Source organism: Strigops habroptila (genome assembly GCF_004027225.2).
Source record: "Strigops habroptila isolate Jane chromosome 13 unlocalized genomic scaffold, bStrHab1.2.pri S16, whole genome shotgun sequence".
NCBI classification, from domain to species: Eukaryota; Metazoa; Chordata; class Aves; order Psittaciformes; family Psittacidae; genus Strigops; species Strigops habroptila.
Genome location: NW_022651054.1, coordinates 7,213,887 through 7,236,240, shown reverse-complemented (window position 1 = coordinate 7,236,240; position 22,354 = coordinate 7,213,887). Strand labels below are relative to the sequence as shown.

General features: G+C 44.5%; 1 protein-coding gene across 4 annotated transcripts in view; it reads left to right on the top strand.

The window, feature by feature from the left end:
- CALN1 (calneuron 1) overlaps positions 1-22,354 on the top strand; it is a 118,255-nt gene that overhangs the window by 31,328 nt on the left and 64,573 nt on the right. For all 4 annotated transcript variants that reach the window (XR_003989564.1, XM_030472715.1, XM_030472716.1 and 1 more), the window contains exon 3: positions 20,822-20,965. Coding sequence is in view for 3 of the 4 variants with exons in the window: in XM_030472715.1 (XP_030328575.1) it covers positions 20,822-20,965 (144 nt within the window). In the remaining variant the exon portion in view is untranslated. The remainder of the gene's footprint in view (positions 1-20,821; positions 20,966-22,354) is intronic.

Here is a 22,354-nt window from a genome sequence, read left to right as displayed (position 1 = left end):
CCAAGCTTTTTCTCATCACCAGAGGGCGAGAAGAAAGAACCTGAGGACTCCCATGGGGAACCCAAGATTAACAGATGAAGTAAAATGTCTTTTTGCTTCTAAACTGAGTGTAGGTCATCTACAAGCTGCTGCAAAATAGCGATGGAGAGTCAACTGGGCATTGTCCTGCCTTCAGCAGAAGGATGCCCTTCGCTGGGGTATGGATGCCACATGCTGTAAAGTCTTAGGAAGAGTTAAATTTGTAATGCAGGGCTTAGGAAGCCATGGAGCTCTCTGTGAGCTGTAGAATGGTCCTAAGTGTCTTCTCCCACAGCTCCTCAGGGGCAGAGACTCTGCCTTCCCATCCAGTGGTACAGCAGCTACCCCGTGGTACCCCTGCCCTCTTGGACCTGCAGTAGAACAAACAAGAAACTATAATTTGACCATGCATAAGGTCATGTAGGAAGGGGGGAAGGGATAGAGCTAGGTGTTAGCATACTTATTTCATTTCTGGTGAAACTGGGTGTTTGAGTAAAGCCAAGCTGTGGGCTGTGTAACTGTTTGAAGTTAGGAACCAAAAAGCAAGCGACAGGCAGGCAAACAAAGCGAAAACCTGCTCTGAATTATCATAAGCTTTTTTTTGATGTTTTAAACCCTTTCAAGCAGAGCCATTTGTGCTGGAGCAAATTCTCCCAAGATATTTTTAGATGATATGAGCAGAAAAATATTACTCCATAGCAAGCTGTTTACAAATCTGCTAACCTTGTTTAGTGCTAGTAAAACTCTGGGCTTGGTGTGCTGCAGAGCACGCTAATTTCTTGACAGAAATTACGCAATGATGTCTTTCCAAAGTGATATACATTGGCTTGGCCCTGCAGCTGGGCCCATACACAACATTCTGCTATAATTAGGTGTGAATGTTTCTGCAGCTTTTCCATTAAAACAGGGAGAGGGAGGCAAGAAAAAGGCAGATCCTGCCAATTACCAGCTACTTTCCGTAATCTCCTGGTTTCTGTAATGGGGCCATTCTGCAAATGGCGACTCTGGCCATTATCAGCTGATTTGAGCAGCATCAGAGGCATACTGGCCAAGCTGCTGCTTCTGCCTCTGCAGGAGGTTAGAGGAAACAGTCTGGTTCTCACTGGAGGTGGCGAAGATGGATGACTGCTGCTGCTGGCCCATTGTGTCTAGTTTAGGAGTCCAGGTATTGCTCACTGTCACACCCTGGGCCTTGGCTGACCATGCTGTAGAGATAACAGCCATTCCCCATCACATCTTGGATGCATAAACACAGGTAGTGGGATGGTATTCAGATGCTTAGATAATAGGGCATATGAATACATTGAAGATTGATATGGAGTTCTGTGTATATGAGATCCAGTCCCTCCCAGTACACCTTACTGGCCTGTCCCTCTCATGGGTGTTGGATATTCGGATGTGACTGAGCTCCTAGCCCTGGTGACCTGCTCATGGTGATCTTGGGGAAGCTCCTGTTCCCATGGGAGTTGCTTCCAGTACTGCTGATGATCACAGTGAGGTAGTGTGGGACTTCCACCTTGAATGTTTAGGGTGTTGGTTTGGGAGCCTGGAGGTTTCTTTATTTCCTTCTGCTGAAAAGAGCTCAGCAACAGACTGATGATCTTCTGTAGGCTTTTGTGGAAGCCCAGTGTATCTGATGACCACTGAGTGTTTAGCAATGTTTGAATAGGCCAAGTTGGAAGGACAGATTAGATGTTGCTGGTTGTGCGATAGCTAGACAAAGCCTGCACGCAGCTGAGGATGTGGTAAATCTAAGTGTGTAAAGTGGGTGAATGGTGTGGAGAATGAGAACAGGGAACAGTTGTTTGATGTCTGTTCCAAATCAAGAGCTAGAAAATGTCAGCTGGAAGTTGGAGGAGGTGTTTCAACTGAAGAGAAAGTGGATCATCACATACTGCACGGTTAAACCATGGAACTCCTTGCTACAGGACAAACAGAAGTAAATGTGATCATAGAAGGAACTGGAAAAATTTGTGGAAGTCTTGAAACTGAATATAGGCCTGTTATCACCATTCCTAAGCATGGACACACTACTGCTGCTGGTAGTTGGAGATATGTGGTTGTCCCTCAGCCAGTTTGAGCATCTCTAGTCTTCCTTAGTACCCTTCCTTAGGAAGATACGAATTCAGCTTGACAAACACTGCCCTAGGTGAGCTTCATCCAGGTTTTGAGTGAGCACAGGGGATACATGACCTCTTGAGAGCCCTTACAGCCCCTTGCTGGGATTTGTGTAGCGCTCTATATGTGATGAATGAGATAAGAGGGAATGGCTCCTGATAGATAGAGGAAAAGCAGCTGATATGCTACAGCAATAAACTAGCTGACCTGCTGGGGATTTTCCCTCCCTTTTTGCTCTTCTGCACTGTTGTTTAAATACACTAGGAGAGAATCTGAGATGGAGATGAAGAACAAGTAGCTGTCTTTATCCTTCCCCACCTCCTGGGTCACACTGCATGGTTGTGAAGCAGCAGCCTCTGTGCCCAAGATCCTTCAGTGTGCTCGTGCTTGAGCACAGTCCCCCATTCACAGGCAGCTGGCACACGGGATACAGCCTATGGAAGGAGCACAGCTGGGATTTCTCTTCTCCTTGTTATCCTTGGCCACTGTGAAATCCCCTGGAGCTATTGGCAACCTGCATAACTTGCAGCAGCTTTCCTAATAGCTCTGGTGATGTTTTAGTGTAGTAACGTCTCCAAGATAACAGGCAGATTTTGTCCAGCACAGCGGGATCAGCTGGAGACGGATGCAGGGAGTCTCTGCAAACAGAAGCTGCATCACAGCTTGGGACACAAACCAGCATGCTGCATGTTTTCTGTTTTGAGTGAGAAGCCACTTTCATGGGAGAGGGGAGGGAATATAACAATTTTTTTTTTGAAACCCTCATTGTCTCTGAACTGACTTAAATACATTGTTCCCTTGTCACTGCTTTCTTAGCAAGATGCTGCCCTGGTCGTCTCTCTCTCCCAAGGTTTTTTCATAGCAAACCTCTGAATTGGGCTGTGCAGGTGTTGGAACAGGGTCCCTGAGATGTCCCCTCTTGGGGGAAAGAAGAGCCCAGGGCAGGTAACCAGTGGGGCATGGCCCTGGGCCTGCTGCTTGCTCTGTTAGGGAGTTGTGTGGTGGTTGTGTTAGGAAAGGGATTAGTGCCGGGGCCTTTTTCTTCCTGCAGCTGGTTTCTTCGTGCTGGGAATCTAGACTGGGGGCTAGATTTACTTTGAATTTAATTATGTGTTTAATGGCAAAGCTGCCAAGAGCTGTCAGGTGGTTTTGGTTTTTGTTTTTTTCTTTATTATATTTCTTATGAATCTAAATAGATTAATATTTGCAAGAAATACTTCCAGAGTAATTTTATCGAACAACTTCATTATTGCCACGGGAAATTCAATGCAATTTTAATCTGGGACCAGTTGCACTTTGCAGTCTAGCTAGACAATGAGTTTTAGAGGTAGGCACTGTGTGAGTATCGTGTCCCTGACATGTGTTGTGTATGTCAATTGTGATGGTCTACTGAGCCTACTGCTGTGACTCTGCACATGCTACCCAAGTGCCTGTGCTGATGTCTTGTGTTTGCAGTTATTTAGGTTAAGAGTTGATCATAATGAATAAAATCCCCTCTTTGCTGTGTTACACTACTGAAAGTAAGACAGGCAGCACATGGAGGTGAGCGACCTAATGACAGCAGCCGACGTGGATGAGCTACAGGAGAGCTGCAGCTATGTCAGCCCCTCCTGTATGAAACAAACTTCAGTGTTTATTTTAGCAGTGAGTTGCTCCTCACTCAGCAACCTCAGAGAGCAAATGAAGTATGCATGTAGCGGACCTGCACGGCAGTCCTCGAAGCCTGCTGTCAGATTGATTACTTAAAGTGCATTTGAAATCAAGTGCTGTACAGTCAGCTCTAGATCATCTCACAATCATTCTTCATGTGCCAGTAAGTAAAACCATGGTGAATAATACAGCTGGTTGAAAATAGGGAATCTACTCCATCTTGTAAATCTAAACGGACCTTACTGTCTCTTCCCTCTGCCCTGGAATGCAATGCAATCCTCGTGGCATAAATAACAACTGCAGTGATAATGGAATTATACAAGGGCTGCTATTGTGAATTCTGTAGAAATAAGGTCAGTGAAATAGAGTACAGGTTGAATTGATTTCCTTTTCTTTTTATCTGTCAGGATAAACATGTCCCAGTATGTTTGTAAAAGCTTCAAGGAGTTGTCTGTGCTGATGGAACAGTGGTGTGAGATCATGGAATCATACAATCACAGACTGGTTTGGGTTGGAAGGGACCTTAAATCTCACCCAATTCCAACACTCTGCCACAGGCAGGGACACCTTCCACTAGACCAGGTTGCTCCAGAGCAGAGCTGCCCAGCCCTTGCAGCATCTCCATGGTCTTCTCTGGACTCGCTCCATGTGGCTGCAAAGCAGTGGGAAGGAGCATGGCACAGCTCAGAGCGCAGCTCCTTCTCCTTTAATTGCAGAGTTTCAATTCAGTTTAATTTCTGGATGAGGAAATGTGCTCCTTACCCTCACTCTTTGCTGGCCACCACCAGCCATCAAGATGAGTCTAGTCCATGGCAAAGACTGGTGGATCAGCTTGTGGATTTAGCCACCAGGATCCTCATCTGCCTGCAGCAGAGGAATGGGCTCAGTGCCTAAACTCCCAAACTGGTCCTGTCTCCTGGTCCTCACACATGCAGACCCCATGGCTCTAGTCCTGCTCACACTGTGGACAGGGAGTATGGGGATTTCACACAGTCAAGCTACCTTCAGGCTTAGTCCTGAGGGACAGAGAGAGAAAGTATAGCTTGATCTTCGGATGGTATTGGAGCCCTGCAGGGATGCAGGAAGATTAGACTATCTATGTGGAATTACTGTGGGAGGAGACAGGTTTCCATTTTGTTTTCTGAAGTTTTCTCTATTGTTATGAAAGAAAATGCCCCGAATTGCTGGATAACAGTACAAGGATGGGAGACCCAGGGAAAGAAGTTGCTTTGTGTTATCCTTTCTACATTCAAAATGGTTTCACATACTCCTGCAACACCTTATCTTTCTGCAGAGGACCTTGGAGTGTTATTTACCCAAGGAAAGCTTACCAGGAGCATGAGCTTCTGTGCGGGGCTGGAAGAAGCAGATGTGAACGTGGGAGTCAAAAGCCCTTTCCAGAACTCTTGTAGGTTTGGAGAAAGGAAGGCATCAAATGGCTCTTCCAGCGCTGGGCTGAAAGCATAGCAGACAAGGAAAGGGAGGCTTTCTTTTCTCTCATCCCTGCCCACTGCCTAAAGGCCACCACTTGAATCAGACCCAGATGGAAGGAAAAGTTCTTTCCATGATTTTATTTCTTTTCTCCTTATCGTCTCTTGCTGCACCTTTTTTTACATTCAGCTTCTCATTTCTTATCTAGTTCCTTGCATGAATAAGATATGCCACATATTTCCCTGACATGTCTACGGACTATAAATACTCTATCCTTCTGTGGAAAGAGAATATGGAGTATACGTGTGTATATATATTCTGTATGCATCTAGAATCCTAAATACCATTTTCCCAATATTGTGTCTTTAATGGAAATTCACTGATTAGGTGCATAAAAGGCTACAGAAGACGACAGTTTCACTGTGCTCAGTTTTAATACAAAGAGTACTACGGTTGCTAAGAGACTGATACTTCAAGTTTGGAAATCTTCATCCACACTAGGTATATTATCTTGGCAAATTGGACTTTCTGAGTTGGCAGCAAATGGAAAAGAGTAACTTTTAAAAATAGAGATAATTTAGATGACGTCAAAGACATCTGGTGTCCTTTTCTAGAAATGTGAGACTGATCTATTTTGCTTATGTGTATAAATCACTCTGCCCCCAGTGTGAGGTTCTTCTTATGCCTGCATTTGATTTATTAATAAATTCCCTTTATGTTTCAGATGTTTAGCCAGGTATATTTTAATTAAATTGGCTTTGTTTACCACATATGTTACCTGTCTGCCTTGTGTACCTTGGAGAACCTCAGCTTCGTGCTTCTGTGCAAAGCAGGATCTCGTAGTGCCCAGAAACACCCACCAGGCTCCGTGGTGACTCAGAGAGGACAGTCACTTATTTACCTTAGTAAATTTGCTCCCTCATCCACGTTCAGACCCTGGTGGTGAATACTCAGAGCTGTGTGGCTGCAGACTTTACTATTACCTTGCTAATGGGCCTCTCTCATCCTAATTCCCACCCTGAATTGGTGGGTGCAGAGAAAGGGGGGAGGTGTGCCTGAGCTTAATCATGCCTTATCATCCCTAATGGATTTTGGTCTCTAGAAGTGCCAGTGCTTCTGAATGGCAAGGAGGCTTTGAATGACAGCTGGAAATCAGTTAGGGACTCTCTCATGCTGTACATAAGAGGCAGTAGAGAAGAAATGAGGGAACTGGAGAAAGCTCTGAAATGGGCAGCATGAGGCTGACGTGAGAGGAAGGGAATAAATTAGAAATGACTCAAAGATGGATTATGGGAGGAGATGGCACCAGGTCGTTGGGGGAGAAGGATTACACTTGCATAGTGGGTGCAAAGGGCAGGAGAGGAGAGGAGAGATGCAGCTTGGTGAAGGAAGGGTGCTCCGGGCGAGCAGTCAGGGTGCACGTGAGGAAAGCCATCTAGGGATGAGGAGCAAGAAGAGGTTCAAACATCTGCTGGAGGATTTTCCAGCCATAGCCAGTATTCTGGTAGCATCATTCCTAGGGTGCCAGCATCCGAAGTTGCATAGATGAGGCATAGCTGCCTTTGTCATTTTTGCAATCTAGCTCGCAGTGCTGGGGAAGGCTGTTTCCCCACTTCAGGTGTTCTTCTGCTTCCCAAACAAAGATAGATGGCCTGGTGTAAATTATTTCCTCCCAAGTAGAGCTTAAGCTGGACTTCTCCATAGTTGAAAGGAACACATTTGAATTTTACTATCAACTCTGAGATGCAATTGCAGCCTCTCTTATATGTTCAAGTTATGAGATTTTATGTTATTTTTGGAAATGTTCATTTGTGCTAAGGACCAGGAGATTCAGAAAGGACCACTGAAATGCAAACACGCGATATATTTTTAAAGTGTCAAGTGAACATGGAGTGCAATGATGATAAAGGCAGGTTACATGGTTTTTTTCAAGCGTAGACAATGCACTGTAATTTTATGTCAGAAGTCATTCAGGTTTGATATCATGCCAGCTAATTAAACCATCCTTTCTGAAGAGACTTACTGTACTTTCTGTTTTTGCTGTTTCGTTTTCAAGAACAAAGAACTCTGAAGGCAGCTCTCGTGTTCAGCGCTCACGTTGGCATTAATTTGGATGGAAACCAACACATGGGAAATGGGAGCTATGATCAAATCTTTGTCTTGTTTGACTAATGTAAACCAGGTTCATTTCTACCAAAGGTGGTGGAAGGAAGAGAAAGGTCATATGCTGTCCTGTGTACTGTGTGCATCTGCTGTCACTCATTTTTGGTGGTTTATCTCCATTCACATTTTCTGTGATCCATGACACATGAATCCTGCCAGAGTTTTTGTTTGTCCTGAGTAATCTCATTTGGCATCTTATCATTATGTTCCTTCCACATATGTCACCTTTGGTGAAGGTGAGCAGTGCAAGAAGGAGGCAGTGCAATCTGCTAGTTAGTGATGAGAAGCCACATCATGGCTTGAAGGACCTGCATCTTGGCAGTGAGCTTACTCTGGCAGGTAAGAGAACAGCTCTTGCAGACAACGGAAGGAAGATCTCTTCTTTGTTACCAACATCTCATTCCTCCATTTGATGATATTCTGCCTGTATCCTATGAAATGCCTGAAATATTTAATTCATGGCAAAGCAATGTATTAGTAAAAGCCAGAATCATAGAATCAACTAGGCTGCAAAAGACCCTTAAGATCCTGAAGTCCAACCTTTACCCCAGGACTGCCAAGTCCACCACTAAACTGTGTCACTAAATGAGAAACGAGAAGCTGTGCCCCCTACACCACTTGTGGCCTAATGGATGGTGTCCCGTAGGCTGGCTGAAGGCCACTGGTGGAAAAGCTGTGGCCAAGAGGAAATAAAGATGTCTCCAAGCCTCTAGGGTTTTCTTTCTGAGGTGTGCAGTTCTAGTGTTCAGTGTACAGATTGACTGCCCTAAAGAAGAGTGGCATAAGCAAGAAATGATGTGAATTTACTCACAGAGTTTACTCCTAAGGTTTGAAAATAAAGGCTGTTTCACAACTAATCCAGCCTTTTCTGGAAATTCTAGTGTCCTCATCCAAACATAGGATGCCCCCATGGTGTGTACAGTGGGTACAACCTGACAGCTGTAAGAAGAGCTGGATTTTTGGTCATGGGTACCAAAGTGCCAGGAGGAGGAGGCTGACTACACAACCTGCTCTCCAGTGAGCACTGGCTGGAAAAAACATGGTATGTTTTCATGGATTCAGGGAGGTAGAAGGTGTCCAGTGGGAGTCCTTGTAGCCTTTTCTGTGGGCAGGAGAGACTGTCCCAGTTGAATAATCAAAGTGGCTGGCAAAGTTTAAATCCCTGGCAGACAGTCCATCCTCCTGCATCAAACCTGCTCTGCAGTGTAAAGTGGATGTTTTAGTCCAAAAAGATGTTTTTGTTTTATTTTTTGTTTTGTTTTGGGTTTTTTTTAGTGTGTTTCACTGCATCAGCCAGAGGAGGCAAAGACTCCTGGGGCAAACACACTGGGGCTTTATTGCATGTTGACATTGGCTTCTTGAAAGTGTAAGTACCTCAAAGTTTTGAGCAGGCTTTACAGAGGGAGCAAACTGTCGGAGGTGGGGTGAGAAGGTGGGTAGACCTGGGTATTACCTGGGAGCATCACCATTGGTTCTGATGTGTGAAATTCATCATCGAAGCGTCATAGAATGGTTTAGGCTGGAAGAGATCTTACAGCTCATCCAGCTCCAACCCCCTGCCATTGGCAGGGACACCTTCCACTAGACCAGGATGCTCCAAGCGCTGTCCAACCTGGCCTTGAACACTGCCAGGGATGGGGCAGCCACAGCTTCTCTGGGCACCCTGTGCCATTGCCTCAGCACCCTCACAGGGAAGAACTTCTGCCTAAGATGTCATCTCAATCTACCCTCTTTCATACAGGACTTCAGTGTGCTTTCACCAATTCTCACCCCTGGGAGGGAAGAACCAGCTTCATCTTGAACCAGAAAGCATCAGGTTCCCCTTGTCTTACATTTTATGTACTATAGAGGGAATTCTCAGGCTGCTCCCAGGATTTGCTTAGTAAAGAAACAGGACTTGGGGAGGATTTAACATTCATCTACCCCACTGTGAATGGCTTCAGGAAGTCTTAAACCTTGGAGAGCGAAAGCAAGGTTAGTCTGCCAACTGCTGTCCTCACCCAAACAGATCTGATGATCTGCAATGATTAGGTTGTCTTTTTCGGTGTCCCAGTCCAAGCAGTCAGTACTAGCAAAGAGCCTGAATCTCATTTCCCTTCATTTTATTGAGAAGTTACAGAACTCATTCCTACTTTTGGGACAGGAAAAACCAGAAAATATGTTACTGAAAGGTATAAAATGCAAATAAATACATTCTTCAACATTATTTAAAATACATTTAGAGCTTGTGAGTAAAGAAATCCCTTTTGAGATGGATTGGCTGTGCCTGCCTCCAACATGTATTTTCCAGTTGAATTGTCAAGGATTGCTTTCAGGTACACAGCACAGAGAAAGGACAGAGATGTATTCTTAAGAATGTTTTATTTTTATATGCCTTTGATATGTAGAAACCAAACAAGAAAGAAACACAAATATTTCAATCACTCTCTTGGAATGTTTGAAAGATGCAAAGTTTTTAAAACAGCATTTTTCCTGTTTTCTGCAAAAGATAAACATAGTAAAAAGAAAACCAGAAAAGTTTTTCCTACACCTACTATTAAGCACTTTATAAGTAAAAGCTCTGTCTGGAGCTGCAGGTGAAACCTTTCACATCGTGAGGCTCCTGAGCAGGTCTCTTCATATCTCAGTGACCTGATACGCTTCACTTAATCTCCTTCAGAAATGTAAGTAAGTCTCTAGATCACTAGGCTAAATTTGTTCAGATCAAAGAGCAGCTTTCAATTATCCACTTACATTTCTAGTGGTGGACGTTTTAACTTGGCTTTACAGCATCTCTGCCTGATTTCTCAGGCTGGGCATGGCTTGTTTCAGGAAAACCCTGGGATCAAGGTGGTGACTTGTCTTTAACCAGCATATCCTGCGGTGACTTGTGTGGGTGCACACCAGACTTTTTAAGGTTAACTTGGCAATAAACATTCTGAAAATCCCTTTCATTTTCTTCCCAGTTGCAACCTCTTGGGCCATAACCCATCCCAGCAGAGCAGAAGCTGAAGGAGCATCTCTGGGGTTTTGGACAGGGTTTAGGGAGGAAATTTGTTTGAGTCTCACTCCTCTGACTTTGCACAGGGTTGCAAACCTGCTCGGGAGCAAATTTTTAGCTCTTTGATGAAAGTCAGCCTGAGTAGGCAGAGCTCCCCTTATGGTTTGTGTATAGCCCAGGTCTAGGACGATATCAGATCAGCAAGACAACAGGTTGGGCTTACCAAATGCAGAATAATAGCACTTGTCCCATATGCCAGGACATGTGGCTGTATGCTGCCCAGAGATAAAGACAGCAATTCCATTCCCCTCCAACAGATCTTAATGCAGTATCATATTAACTTTAGGTGTTACAGATGTATCTTCAGCCACAGAGAATGAAAATCTCAGATAATGTAGCTCTGGGCAAAATTCAGATTTTTTTTTAGTGATTTGCAATGGGTTTTCTGTTATCTGAATATGGAAGTACTTTGGGATTGCTAAAAAAAACCCAAATAAATGCTGAAGCTGTATCAGTTTTGCTGTGGTACATTTTCGTGCTTCCTGTCCCTAAATGAGTATGTTCCAATGATGCTTTGCAGTCAGGGTGGGAAAAACTGTCTCAAATTGCTTTATACTTTACTTTGTAAAGCAATAAGCTTGGACCAAAAACATGGATGGAGCTGGGGAGCTCAAACTGATTGTAATTCTTCCAGTGGAAACATTTTCCATCAGGAAAAAATGCAGATTTGATTACATTCCCTGTTGAAAATGGCCATTTCATCTGAAAATAATAGAAGAGCTTCATTTCAGTAATTCTGCAATATTTCATTTTGAATTTACAATTTCACTTTTAAAAATACTAAGTAACACGGCCATGAAATATTGGGACTTCATTGCAGTGAAGCCTGTTCTGGAAACCATTCCTGACCAGCAATGATAGATGAGCCTTGGTTTTGCTACACTGCAAAGCTGCTGAAAGAAAAGCAAATTGAAGGGCAGATTATTTCAGTATTTTCCTCACCTTTCTTTCTGTTGGAATATTTGATATTAACCCTTTTGATCCATCATGGCCTGATCACAGCTGCTGTAAGGCAGAGGAAGAGGCAGTGCACAACTGAGCTGCCCAAAACCCAACCAAGCACAGGGTTGTAATTTACCACCCTGCAGAGCTCAGGTTTTGGGCAGTGCCTCCATCGCATCCCTCCTGCCTACTGCCAGGATTGCTCCATCAACCGTCTTTTCCTTTCTCCTGCAATGATCTTTTTGCATCTGTCTGCATTACCAAGAGCTTGCAACCTTTGCTTTTTTGTGGTCTTCAAAGCAGTCTTCTCTCTCTGATGGCAATCCTGAGTCTGTTTGGGTAACTAAGGGAATTTCTAGTGTAATTAACAGGTGTCAGTGGAGGTGGTGGAGCATTGGTGCTGCAGAGTTCAGGTAATGAGGAGAGCGGCTCTACTGCCAGGCTGTTAGTGGTTTATCAGGGATTTGTGGACGTGTGAAGCTCACTTTGAGATGAAAGTACTCAGTGGAGTTTGGAGACTACAGTGATTATCAGCCAGAGATGTATCCATTTTCACTGTGCAACTGGAAGTGAAAATAAGGGGGAATTAAATGGTTCAAAACAAGGGAAAAAATAAGAATTTAATTCATTGCATTAGAGTTCGAGTTTCTTGCATAAATAGCAGAAATTGCAGTTTGTCTCTGGCACTCAGACCAAGACAGTATTTCTGGCATTATTGAGTACTTCCCAGAAAGTTCAATTTCAAAATGGAGCTAGCTCTGCATTGTTCCTCCTTTTGAGTGAGGATTGTTGTTTGTAGGATGAAGCTCATATTCCTGTAAACAGTGAAGAGGGTGAAGTGGAGAGGGTGCATTGAAGTCAGATTTGATTTGCTGAACTCTTGTTCACAAGATATGCTCTCAGTGAAGCAATTTATGTGTTATAATGGCTTTAGCTTTTAAGGAGAAAAACTGTCTTTTTCTGGCATAGAGCAGATTCTGGAACTTGGGGAGCAGAAAATGCACAGGTACAGGCAACTTAGAACTGAAAAGCATTAAATCATAAGGAACAGTGTGGTCCTTCCAAAGGGCAATCTCTCACCTTGGGTGGTGATACCATAGAAACAAGTAGTGGAAATAAATCCAAGGGCTGGGTGAAAAATCTGTTGAGTGGAAAGGAATTTAGGGGGATGCTGAAGGTGCTGCTCCCATCCCACCTGGAGGAGTCAGTGGAAGAGCAATGAGTAATATCTCACTTTGGACTTGGAGGCATATGGGCTCGTCTTGTACGTCCTGAGCAGCCAGCGCCAGGGACCAAGGTGCTTCTGTGGTCCTTAGTATAACTGTAGTAAGAACATATTAAGTTGGGTTTAATGTGCCACTGGGTAGCCATGTGGAAGCTAATTAAAGGCAGAGGGACTGGGAAAGTAGCCGAACTCCAGTAGAACTTGCTGCAGGTACTGCCTGTCCTGACTCGAGGGTCATTCTGCGATGGGAAGAAGGATGCCAACTTATCATCTTTGCCAGAGCCAACTCTCTGGGTGTTTGAGACACTCGTAACAAATGGGTCTCTGCAAAGCTGTTTCGAGGACATTATTCTAAATGGCAGGTACCTGTGTTTGAATATTGGGCAGTAAATTTCCAACAGAGAGTACTCAAAGTCTAATTAAGACACCTTTGCGAAGTCTAGAGAAAGAGCTACAAATGACAGGAGAGGTTATATTTCCTAGGCAGTTATTGCCAGGCAAGACTGCAGACTGAAACTCTCATTTTGGTAAGAAATGTATTAAGACTGTTCTAGCAGTAAATCAGTACAGGATGAATATGATATATATTATTAAAAAAAAAAGAAAAAAAAGATGGGCAGCCATTATCTCTTCACCATTATGTGAGTCATCCCTTAAGCAATCTTGAATCAAATCACTCTCATTCTCCGAGATGCTCCAGGGTAGCATCCTAAGCTCATTACCTATTTATGTCCAGCAAATGTTTCACTTCTGTTGATGAATTGAGTATTGATGTCAATAAACCAAATCAGCACCTCCCAGACATTATAGGCTTCTGTCTAGGCAGCTTACAAAAAATATTTGTGAAGTTGAACAATTCTCTATGTGGCTCACCTCTTCCCAGGAGAATAAGGACTGTGCATGAGGTGCTGTGAAGTGGTGTAGTGTCATGGGGGGGAAGATGTTTTGTGCTTCCTGTATTTAAAGGATTAGGGGAGAGTAAAGATTGTTTCCTATAAAAAGAACTAGTGAAAAAGGAGATGGAGCTTTCTTTGGAAAGCAGTGGAAATCTATTCTCTCCTTGTTCACCTTTTTTGTAGCAGGTTCTTAAGCGGTATACAAAAGTTGTAGCATGCATCTTAAATTTATCTACTTTCATAGTGCTCTTCTTTCATTGTTAGGAGTTCCTTTTTTCTTTTTCCTTCAAGAAGGAGTAATGAATTTTTATCGTACCTTGAAAATTCTGGGTTACAACACTTCCAGAAAGCCTCATAAAATCACTGACTGCCCACCTTAGTAACAGCCCCATCACAGAGACCAGAGCTGAAGAGGACCAGAAGCCCAACCAGTGCACCATCCAAGCAAGGGCAGGAGTGGCTTTCACCAGCAGTGTGCAGGGGCTGAGCTGTGTTTTACTCAATCTGTGTGTTTGGAGGTACATAGCCCTCTCCTTTCTCTTAGCTGCAGAGTTCTGTGTGTGGAACAAGTCAAAAGAAGGGTGTCTCCTGATAGTTGCATTGAACACCCCACCCAATATGCCTGCAGGCACATGGGGCATGGGGTCCCATGGGTTGTGCCAGGGGACCAAAAAGCCCCTCTGGCAATGGCATGTGGTGCAGTGCTGGCTCCACAATCACCTGCTGCAGAATGACAGTGATAGGCAGTGGAGTCTTGCATAAGGTGCTGAGACCTTTTAAAAGGATGCTTTCTATCCAATGAATAGAAATGCGACATTTGCTTATGCAGCCAACACCCATCCTAATGCTGTTAAATGGTAACCTTACACGATCCCTCATGTAAGAATTAACACAAAATCACCTTGGTTTCATGCTGACTGCTGCACTGTGAACTGATACACTTGGAATAAAGATTTCCTTAGCATGCTGAGGAGCAGGAACATGGGCTGAAAGTGGTCCCTGAAGCTAGTTCCCACTGCTAGAAGTGACTTGGTCACAGAAACTGAAAGTGCCCAGAATGGCACATTTTGAAATGCTGCAGTCGTTCACCTCTGAAACTTTGTCTAATCGTCAGGCTAAATTTGCTCATATCATTTGTTCTTAGATCAATATCGCTCTTCACCTGAAATAGCTTTCCTTTGTCCCTGGGCTGTCTCCTCCATCTTCCTGCCCTCCTTGTTGCATCACAGATGGAAATCTAAGCACCTCCAGAAGCTGAGCCCTGCTCTCTTCTCGCCTGGCAGCCTAGCCATTTACATCCTCTCCAACCTCCTCCTCACTTCTTCTATTCTGAGTTCATCCCTCACCATTAAGAACCAGCTTGTACCTTTCTCAGGCACTGGAAACTTGATTATTCTCCATTTTTTAATGGTGAGGGCCACAGCACAGCATCTCCAACGTTATGAACCCTTCTTTTGGCATCAGGAGGAGTTGAAGGGGAGCCCTGCTTTTTTCCTGGTTTAAATTCTGGCCAGAGTAGGGGAAGTTACAGGGAAGAGTGGAAGTTGCTGTTTTGCCAGACTCTTTTGACAGCTGGCTTGCAGCACGGCGCTTCCCTGCTGGCCCCGTGCAAAGCTGCATGGCTCATGGAGTCCCACGCTGCTCAGCTCACACCACCCACAGAAGGATGCAGCCACATTTACTCCCCACAGCCTGGTGCAAGGGAGTTTGAGTGCTGCTGTCCACACTAGCTTGCCCTTGGAGTAAATATCCACAAGTATTCCCAGTCCAGCCCCTGCTGCTTGCACTGAAGGTTTCCATTGAAGAGAGCATCTAATAGCAGCAGATAGCCTTTATGTTGTGCATTTATATGGTAATGGGGTGTTCCCGCAGGTTACTCGGCAAGTGTCAAATGTGTTTGGGAACAAAACCACAGGAAAAGTCATTTCCACAAATCACTTTTTCCTGGGGAAGGAAAAAAAAAATAAAAATCTGCCAAATTATGTATGAAAAAGCCCCTCTAAGGAAAAACCAGACGAAACACTTTTTGTTTTGAGGCAGACCTTTCTGAGCTGAGATACTTTGTCAAGTTGACTAGCACCAGTTTGTTTTGCCTGCTCAACATAACTGTATGTATCAGACCTGCGGTATCACTAAGGCCACTATTAATCCCAGGTGTTTATTCCCCATTTCCAGCTGCAGCCTTGGTCCTCATATGTTTTTGGTGGTGCTGACAGGACTTGGTGCCTGCACCTCAGCAAGATGCTGCAGCCCTTCAGGTAGATGCAGCTCCAGGTTGCGGTGAAGGAGTTTGATCTGGGCATGCTGAACTGTTTTGCTGTGATTGAGAATAACCAAGTGAAATATTTTGACACTTTCAATTGGAATATGCTGGGGGGGGGAGGGGGGGCGTTTCCATTAGATGAAAAATGTACTTATTTTGACACTTTGTTGCAATTTGCAGCGAAAAAAACAAGTGTAAGAATAGCAGATGGAGAGATGGAAATTTCCATTTTTTTTTCTTTTAAACAGACATAGTAGTTAGAGACTCACTGAACAGTTCACTCGAGGACGTGCTATTTGCAGCTTTTAGATCATTCAGTTTGTACTTTGGTGCCCAAACCTGCAATTAAGTGAATGAGATGACTTGCAAGATTTCGGGTGGTGGTATTTCTTCTCTTATCATACTAATGAAAATAACCATATAGGACTCTATATTACAGTAAGGACTGTATATTACAGAGTCCTCTATATTACAGAGGACTCTGATTGTAATTACTGTACACTTTGGGTGTGGTAGTTACAGTGTAATTACAAAATTTATTGTGGTGATATTTATACCCACGAAATAACCTGAAACCATCTGTAGTGCCTGAGGGGAGCTTATGGACACCGATGGCTCAGGCTCAATTGATTTCCTGGAGCACCATGATTCATTCTCATTCAGGAAGCAAAACAAAAATCATGATCGTTGCCTCTAGTTACCGGTCAGAGGGAAATCATCTGTAAATAAACCTGCTACTCATCATGGAAAAGGGATGAGCCGGGGAAGGGAGCACAAGGTCAGGGTCCTGCTTGCCTGAAGCATGGAGAGGTGTTTTGTAGGGAAGGGCTGGAGCGGGTGAGATGTGAGCGGATGGCTGAGGATGTGTTTCTGGATGCAGATGGAGAGAGTTAACGACTTGCTAGGCTGGGTGTCAGGTCTCTGACAAGAGTCTTGTTTGTGCCCTTCAGAAAGGTAATATAAAAAAAAAAATCATCCTTTTCCATAATTCTTCCTTTCTGTCTTCCCAGAGGAGTGTGTGTGGGGTGTCATTGGATAGCCGTGTGCTCTGTAAAAGGGAAGCTGGAAGGTGCAGCTGTTAAATGTGAGGAAAGAGGGAGAATGAATTAAAAGCAACACACACACAACTTTTGAATGCTCAGATAACTCTGAGAAGTGATTGTTGTGCTCTCGGCTCCCACGCAATATAAATCCTCACCTCGGGAAAACCATTGGGCTAAACTTGCCTGAGAGATGTGCCTTCTCACCCAGCTCACCATAGCTGCCTCGGCACAGCTGACTCTCAGGTGAGGGCCTTCTACTCTGGAATCTTGGCTGATTCACACAGCACTCCTTCCTTTTCACTGGACTTTTTGTTCCAGTAATTCTTTCCAGCCTTATATCATTTGGGAATATAATTAGTTTTGTGGCCACTCTCCCTTTGAGATCAAAGTTGTTAATTAGGATGGGGCCAGATGCTGATCCCTTCTCTCCCCTTGCTCACTTGAATGATGTTCTGCTTTAAGCATCGTGTATGGTCCATCTGACAAAGTTTCTTCCTTTGCAGCAACATTGCTAACATTGCTTGCTGATACTGTTTGAATTAATTCTGGGAGTGAGATGGTTTAGTGATGCCAATAGTCACTGGCTGTTGAGTGAGCACTTTGATGTTGAAATCACCTTGCACAGATGAGCAGTATCGCTGTTCCCAGGACCTGGGGAAACTAAGACATGGAGAAGAGCACTCGGGTCCTAGCCTGGGCTCCTTGAGAAAAAGTGATGTTTTCTGAGGCTCAGGCCAGTGCCACCACCAGCAAAATGGGCTACTTTTGGTTCTCTAAATCTTTCTATGTTTTTTCTTCCTTTTTCTTCTTTATCCTCCAATACAGTTTGTTTCAACTGCCTAAATTTGGGACTAAAAGAAGATATTAAATAGTGGAAAGGGAAATAAATATCAGTATTTACTAACACCCCAGGGGAGGTGTAATCTGAGTATAGGTGCTTGGTTGGGTGTAGAGGTTCTGCTGCCATCCAGGCTGGGCAAGTGGCAAGGTAGCTGCTGGGACAGCATCACTTTAAGACCTGCTACTCTGTTATCTTTACTGTTCCTCCTAAAGACAAAACAGGGCACTGCTTTTCTTGATCAATGTAAAGCATCCGTATGCAGAGCAGCTTCCAGCCGAAATGGAAGAGGTCTTAAGGTTTTTCCCAAGCCCTGTCAATGTCTTTGTTGACAGATTTCCTCCATGGGCCACATCTGCTCCCAGTTCTCAGCCAGAAGCATCAGTTGCCATGGTGACTTCTTTGGGAAAGTCACATGGGGAAAGTGCTGATGTATTTTTAGCTTTGGGTAATGAAATTTAACAGCTGGAAATAAAGGTGAGGGCCAGCCAGGGTGCTACAGGTTCATGGACCTCTATTTGGGGCCGGCTCTTTGGCAGCGCTGGCAGAGAGAGTTGGTGGTGCTGTGCTTGGGAAGGATGCTCAGACCTGTGGCTCACAATCTGGGTGCTGTGCAGGACAGCACCTGTGAGTATGTGAGAGGAAAAAGAGTCACTATAAAGAAAAGCTGATAAGGAGGTGGTGTTACATGTAAAGATAAAGAGGAGGCACTGACTGAGGTCATAGCTGCTTCATGTACAGTGTGTTCAACCTATAAATAGCTCTTCAAATATACCTCTGCACAAGTGGTATTTATAGAGTGATGAGTGAAAACCAGCTCCATTTGATGCCAGGAGTCAATTTGTGAAAGATGTCTCAGGCTTGGTCAAAAGTTCAGGTTTCTGAGAATTATGGTACAGAGCTGGACCCCAAATGTGTGGGGTTTTCCCCTCTGATTGAGGCTTAAAGGCTGCAATGCTGTTAAATGCACTTTCTGAGATCAGTGGATCCGGAGAAGATATTCACTGGCATTCAGATATCCTACAGCAGAGCACCTCTACAGAAGTAATTTATTCATGTAATTTGGATCAGTCTAACACACAAACTTTTCTGAAGGTAGACTCATATTTTATTTTCTAAAATACCTCCTCAGCTCCCTGCAATATATTTGGTTCTTTCATCTTCAGCTGTCAAAAGTTTATTTTAAGATTAATTGATTTTGATGTAATATTTACTGCACTTTAGCTTTCAGCACAGCATATGAAAATAGATTTCACTACAGCTGGCAGTGTCTAATGGGATTCGTTTCTACTCCAAAAGCTCTTTGCATTATGTACCCATACTTCCAGCCGAGCTTACTTTCAACAGTCTTCCCATACCACCAAGCTTACACCAGCTTGGGCTGGCAGGGAGACAAGGTGAAGTGTTTAAGCTTAAAGAAGCCACAGTTGATGCATCCCTAAACCCAAAGTGTTAATATTATAGATCTGGTCTGATATTCATTGAAATTAATAGGATCTTCCCCTTTTGCATCAGTGGGCTCTTTGGCTGAATTAAAAGTTGATCATATCTCATTATGATAACCACATCTGTGGTGAAGATTAAGCAGTAGGTTGCGGAGGTGCCCTGGCCCTGGCACATCACCAGGGTATTACACACAGCAGAAAGCAGCATGTGGAAATTGGAGCAGAATTTGCTAACGCACTGGTGTTGTCAAGGGAGGTGGTGAACTTTGATGTGAGGTGGTTTAGAAGCAGCTTTTGAATTGTAAAGCTCTAAATAACCTGTTAGAAAGACGTCACTGAAGCCATTTCTTGGTGCATTATGAAGCTCCCAGCTTTTTCCTGTAGCCCCACTCCAGGGGGCTGGTGCCTCCATTGCATGTGGGGAGCAGAGAGAGATGGCATGCTTCCAGTCCATGGCAAGATCGGGAATATTTTTTTGTCTGAGGCATAATGACTGAAGTACCTAGGACTGGCCAAACTTTTTCCATCCAGTCTGTTTCCTTATAGAGAATAGAGTTTTTGGGTTTTAATTCCCCCCCCCCCCCCCGAAATAAAAAACCCCTGTGTTTTCCCTTCTACTTTTCTAATGAAATGCTTTCACATGAAGATTAAACTCCTCTGAGCAAAGCTGCAGTGAGTCCCAGGATGCTGGGTTTTCATATATCCTCATTCCCAAAAGAGATACAATAAAGCATCCCGTGTTATCCTCTCCGCAGCATGGGGCAAAGGCTGTTAAACCAAATCTAAGAAATCAGCACCTCTTTCTCCCCACCTCCAACTGAATCCTTTCAAGTAAACAGGGTTGTAACAAGCTAGCTGAAATGTTAAGTTTCTCAGTTTGGCATTTGCAACAGTTGGGTCTGGGAGGTTTGGTGGTGGGGCTTCAAGTTGAGAGGTCTGTGAGGAGCAGGAAATGTGGCTATTACAGTCTGGAGGGGGCAAGCCAAGTCAGATGCTGGAAGCTGAGCCAGGCTGAGGAAGAATGATGGGAGCGATTCCTTTGATGCCATCAGCATTTTTATTGATCTGAGGCTGTTTATTGCTGCAAAACTAAAGAAAGGCTGTGAAAAGAAGTGAGAGATGGCAATTGCCTGGGTATTGTTTTAAAGATACACATTCACACTTATTGGACAAGGGAGAACGTGTGCATCCAGGCTTTGGCTGCAGGATTCCAACCCTGCGGAGGAGGCAGTCAGCACACAGCTATCCCTGTGCGCATAGTTTTGTTGGAGAAAGTTAGAGCTTGGTCTGCCCACGTGACATAAAGTAAATCTGCCCTGCAGACATGCTGAGGGGCTGGGAGGAGAGCTGCTGGAGGAAGGCATGGGGCTGGGTTTGCTGTGCAGCCATATGCAGGGAGACTTTACTGTGGATGAGGATGGGTCACAGTCCAGGCCAGCTGCTGCAGAGAGAAATGGAATTCAATATGTAATGAATAAATAATTTTGCAATTGTATTTAGCACAGAAAATAGGCATTGTAAGCGCGGATGCTGTTGTATCTATCTGCATACAAGGGGTGTGCATGCATGACTGCATACACACAAGTGTATTTGTGTGTATCATGATGATGCTGACTTGAAATGATCAAATATGCATCATAAACATTACAAAAGGCAATATACGCTGCTTCTGTGTCCCATGTGTCCGGATGCACTGACCAGGGAACCCTCCACCTTAACAACTTGTCTATTCTTTGTTCGCCTTTACAGAAATCCGTGAAGCTTTCCGGGTGCTGGACAGGGATGGGAACGGCTTTATATCCAAGCAGGAGCTGGGCATGGCAATGCGTTCCTTGGGATACATGCCCAGTGAGGTGGAGCTGGCGATTATCATGCAACGCCTTGACATGGATGGTGAGTCCTCACTGTTGATTCTCTGTTACTGCTGGAGGGCAGCTTTCGCAGTGCATTGCAGCCTGTGGTTTGGGCTCAGATCATTTATTGTCACCAAGAAAGGTCTGAACAGGAAGCTGTGAAACTTTGCCTTTCACTACAGCAGGGAAAGGGCAGATGACTGTGAGCCATCAACCTCCTGTAGATAAATCTCAGGCAACTCATGCGAGGGAGATGGAGCATCTTCTATTTGACCAGCTGATACAGCTGGGTGAAGACAGAGCAGCTTTTGCAAGGCTGTTGTAGCTTTTCTCTTTGCACTCCTGGGCAGCATCTGGCCCAGTGATGCTTTCTCTGAGATGATCTGAGCACCCAACAGAGCAGAGCTGCTTTATCCTGTGGCCTCACCACTTTTTGCATGTAAAAGATGCTGTGGATGGGAGGCTGTGCTGTGTTGTAATGAAGTGTTGATGGCTTTTGAAGGAGAAGTTTAGAAGGGTGGAATAATTTTGAGCAAAGTCCTGCTGTGAGAACTTGTCAAACGATTGCTAAGAGGTAATAAAAGAAACAGAACCCACCATTAACGGGAAGAGAGAAATGCAGCATCAGGATGCTGGAGCCAGGGAGGTCTTGTTAACTGCCGCAAAGCTACAATCAAAGCTGATCACAGTGAATGGGCTGTCTTTAAAATGTCCTTGGTCAGAGCAGGAAGGGAGACTTTCTGATGCCTGAAGTCTGCAGGAAAGCTGGGGTGCAGATGCAACCTTCTCCCACCCCTCTGCAGCCACAGCAGGGTGGAAACACTGTGCAAAGTTAGATGAAATCACACCGGGGTGCTGGATGCAGCCCTGGTCTGAAGGGGGATGCTTGGCAAGTCCATGTAATGCCAGCATCCTTGGGGAGACCGCTGAGAGCAGAGATCACGGGAGATGGTGGCAGCGGCAGTGAATCTCTCCTTCCTCCCTGGGGATATCCGAGTCAAATGCCCCCATAAGATGCACAGTACAACTATATTCATCAGCCCAGGGGGAGCAGAGCAGAGGCTGTCACCCTGCTCGAGGGTGTTCAGCATCTTCCCTAGACAGGGAAACGAAGTAAAGCAAAACCTGGCGGATGGAGAAGATCAGTTGTTGAAATGATCTCACTCCTAAAAGAAAAGGCCAGGGGGGGAAATCCATCACTTGAAAAAGCATTTTCTCCAAAAGTTATTGTTTGCACCTTGTTACATTCTGCCTTTCTGAGCAGACCAGGTGATTTTGCTTTAGGTTTGCAAAGGCCAGACTCAGCATGATGCCAATTCATGGGGTCTTTTACTGAAACACTGTGCTTTTTTGGAAAAAGAGTGCTGTGGAATTGGCTTCCAGTTTTGATTCATCTCCAGTTATTCCCTGACTCTCAGTCTCACAGACT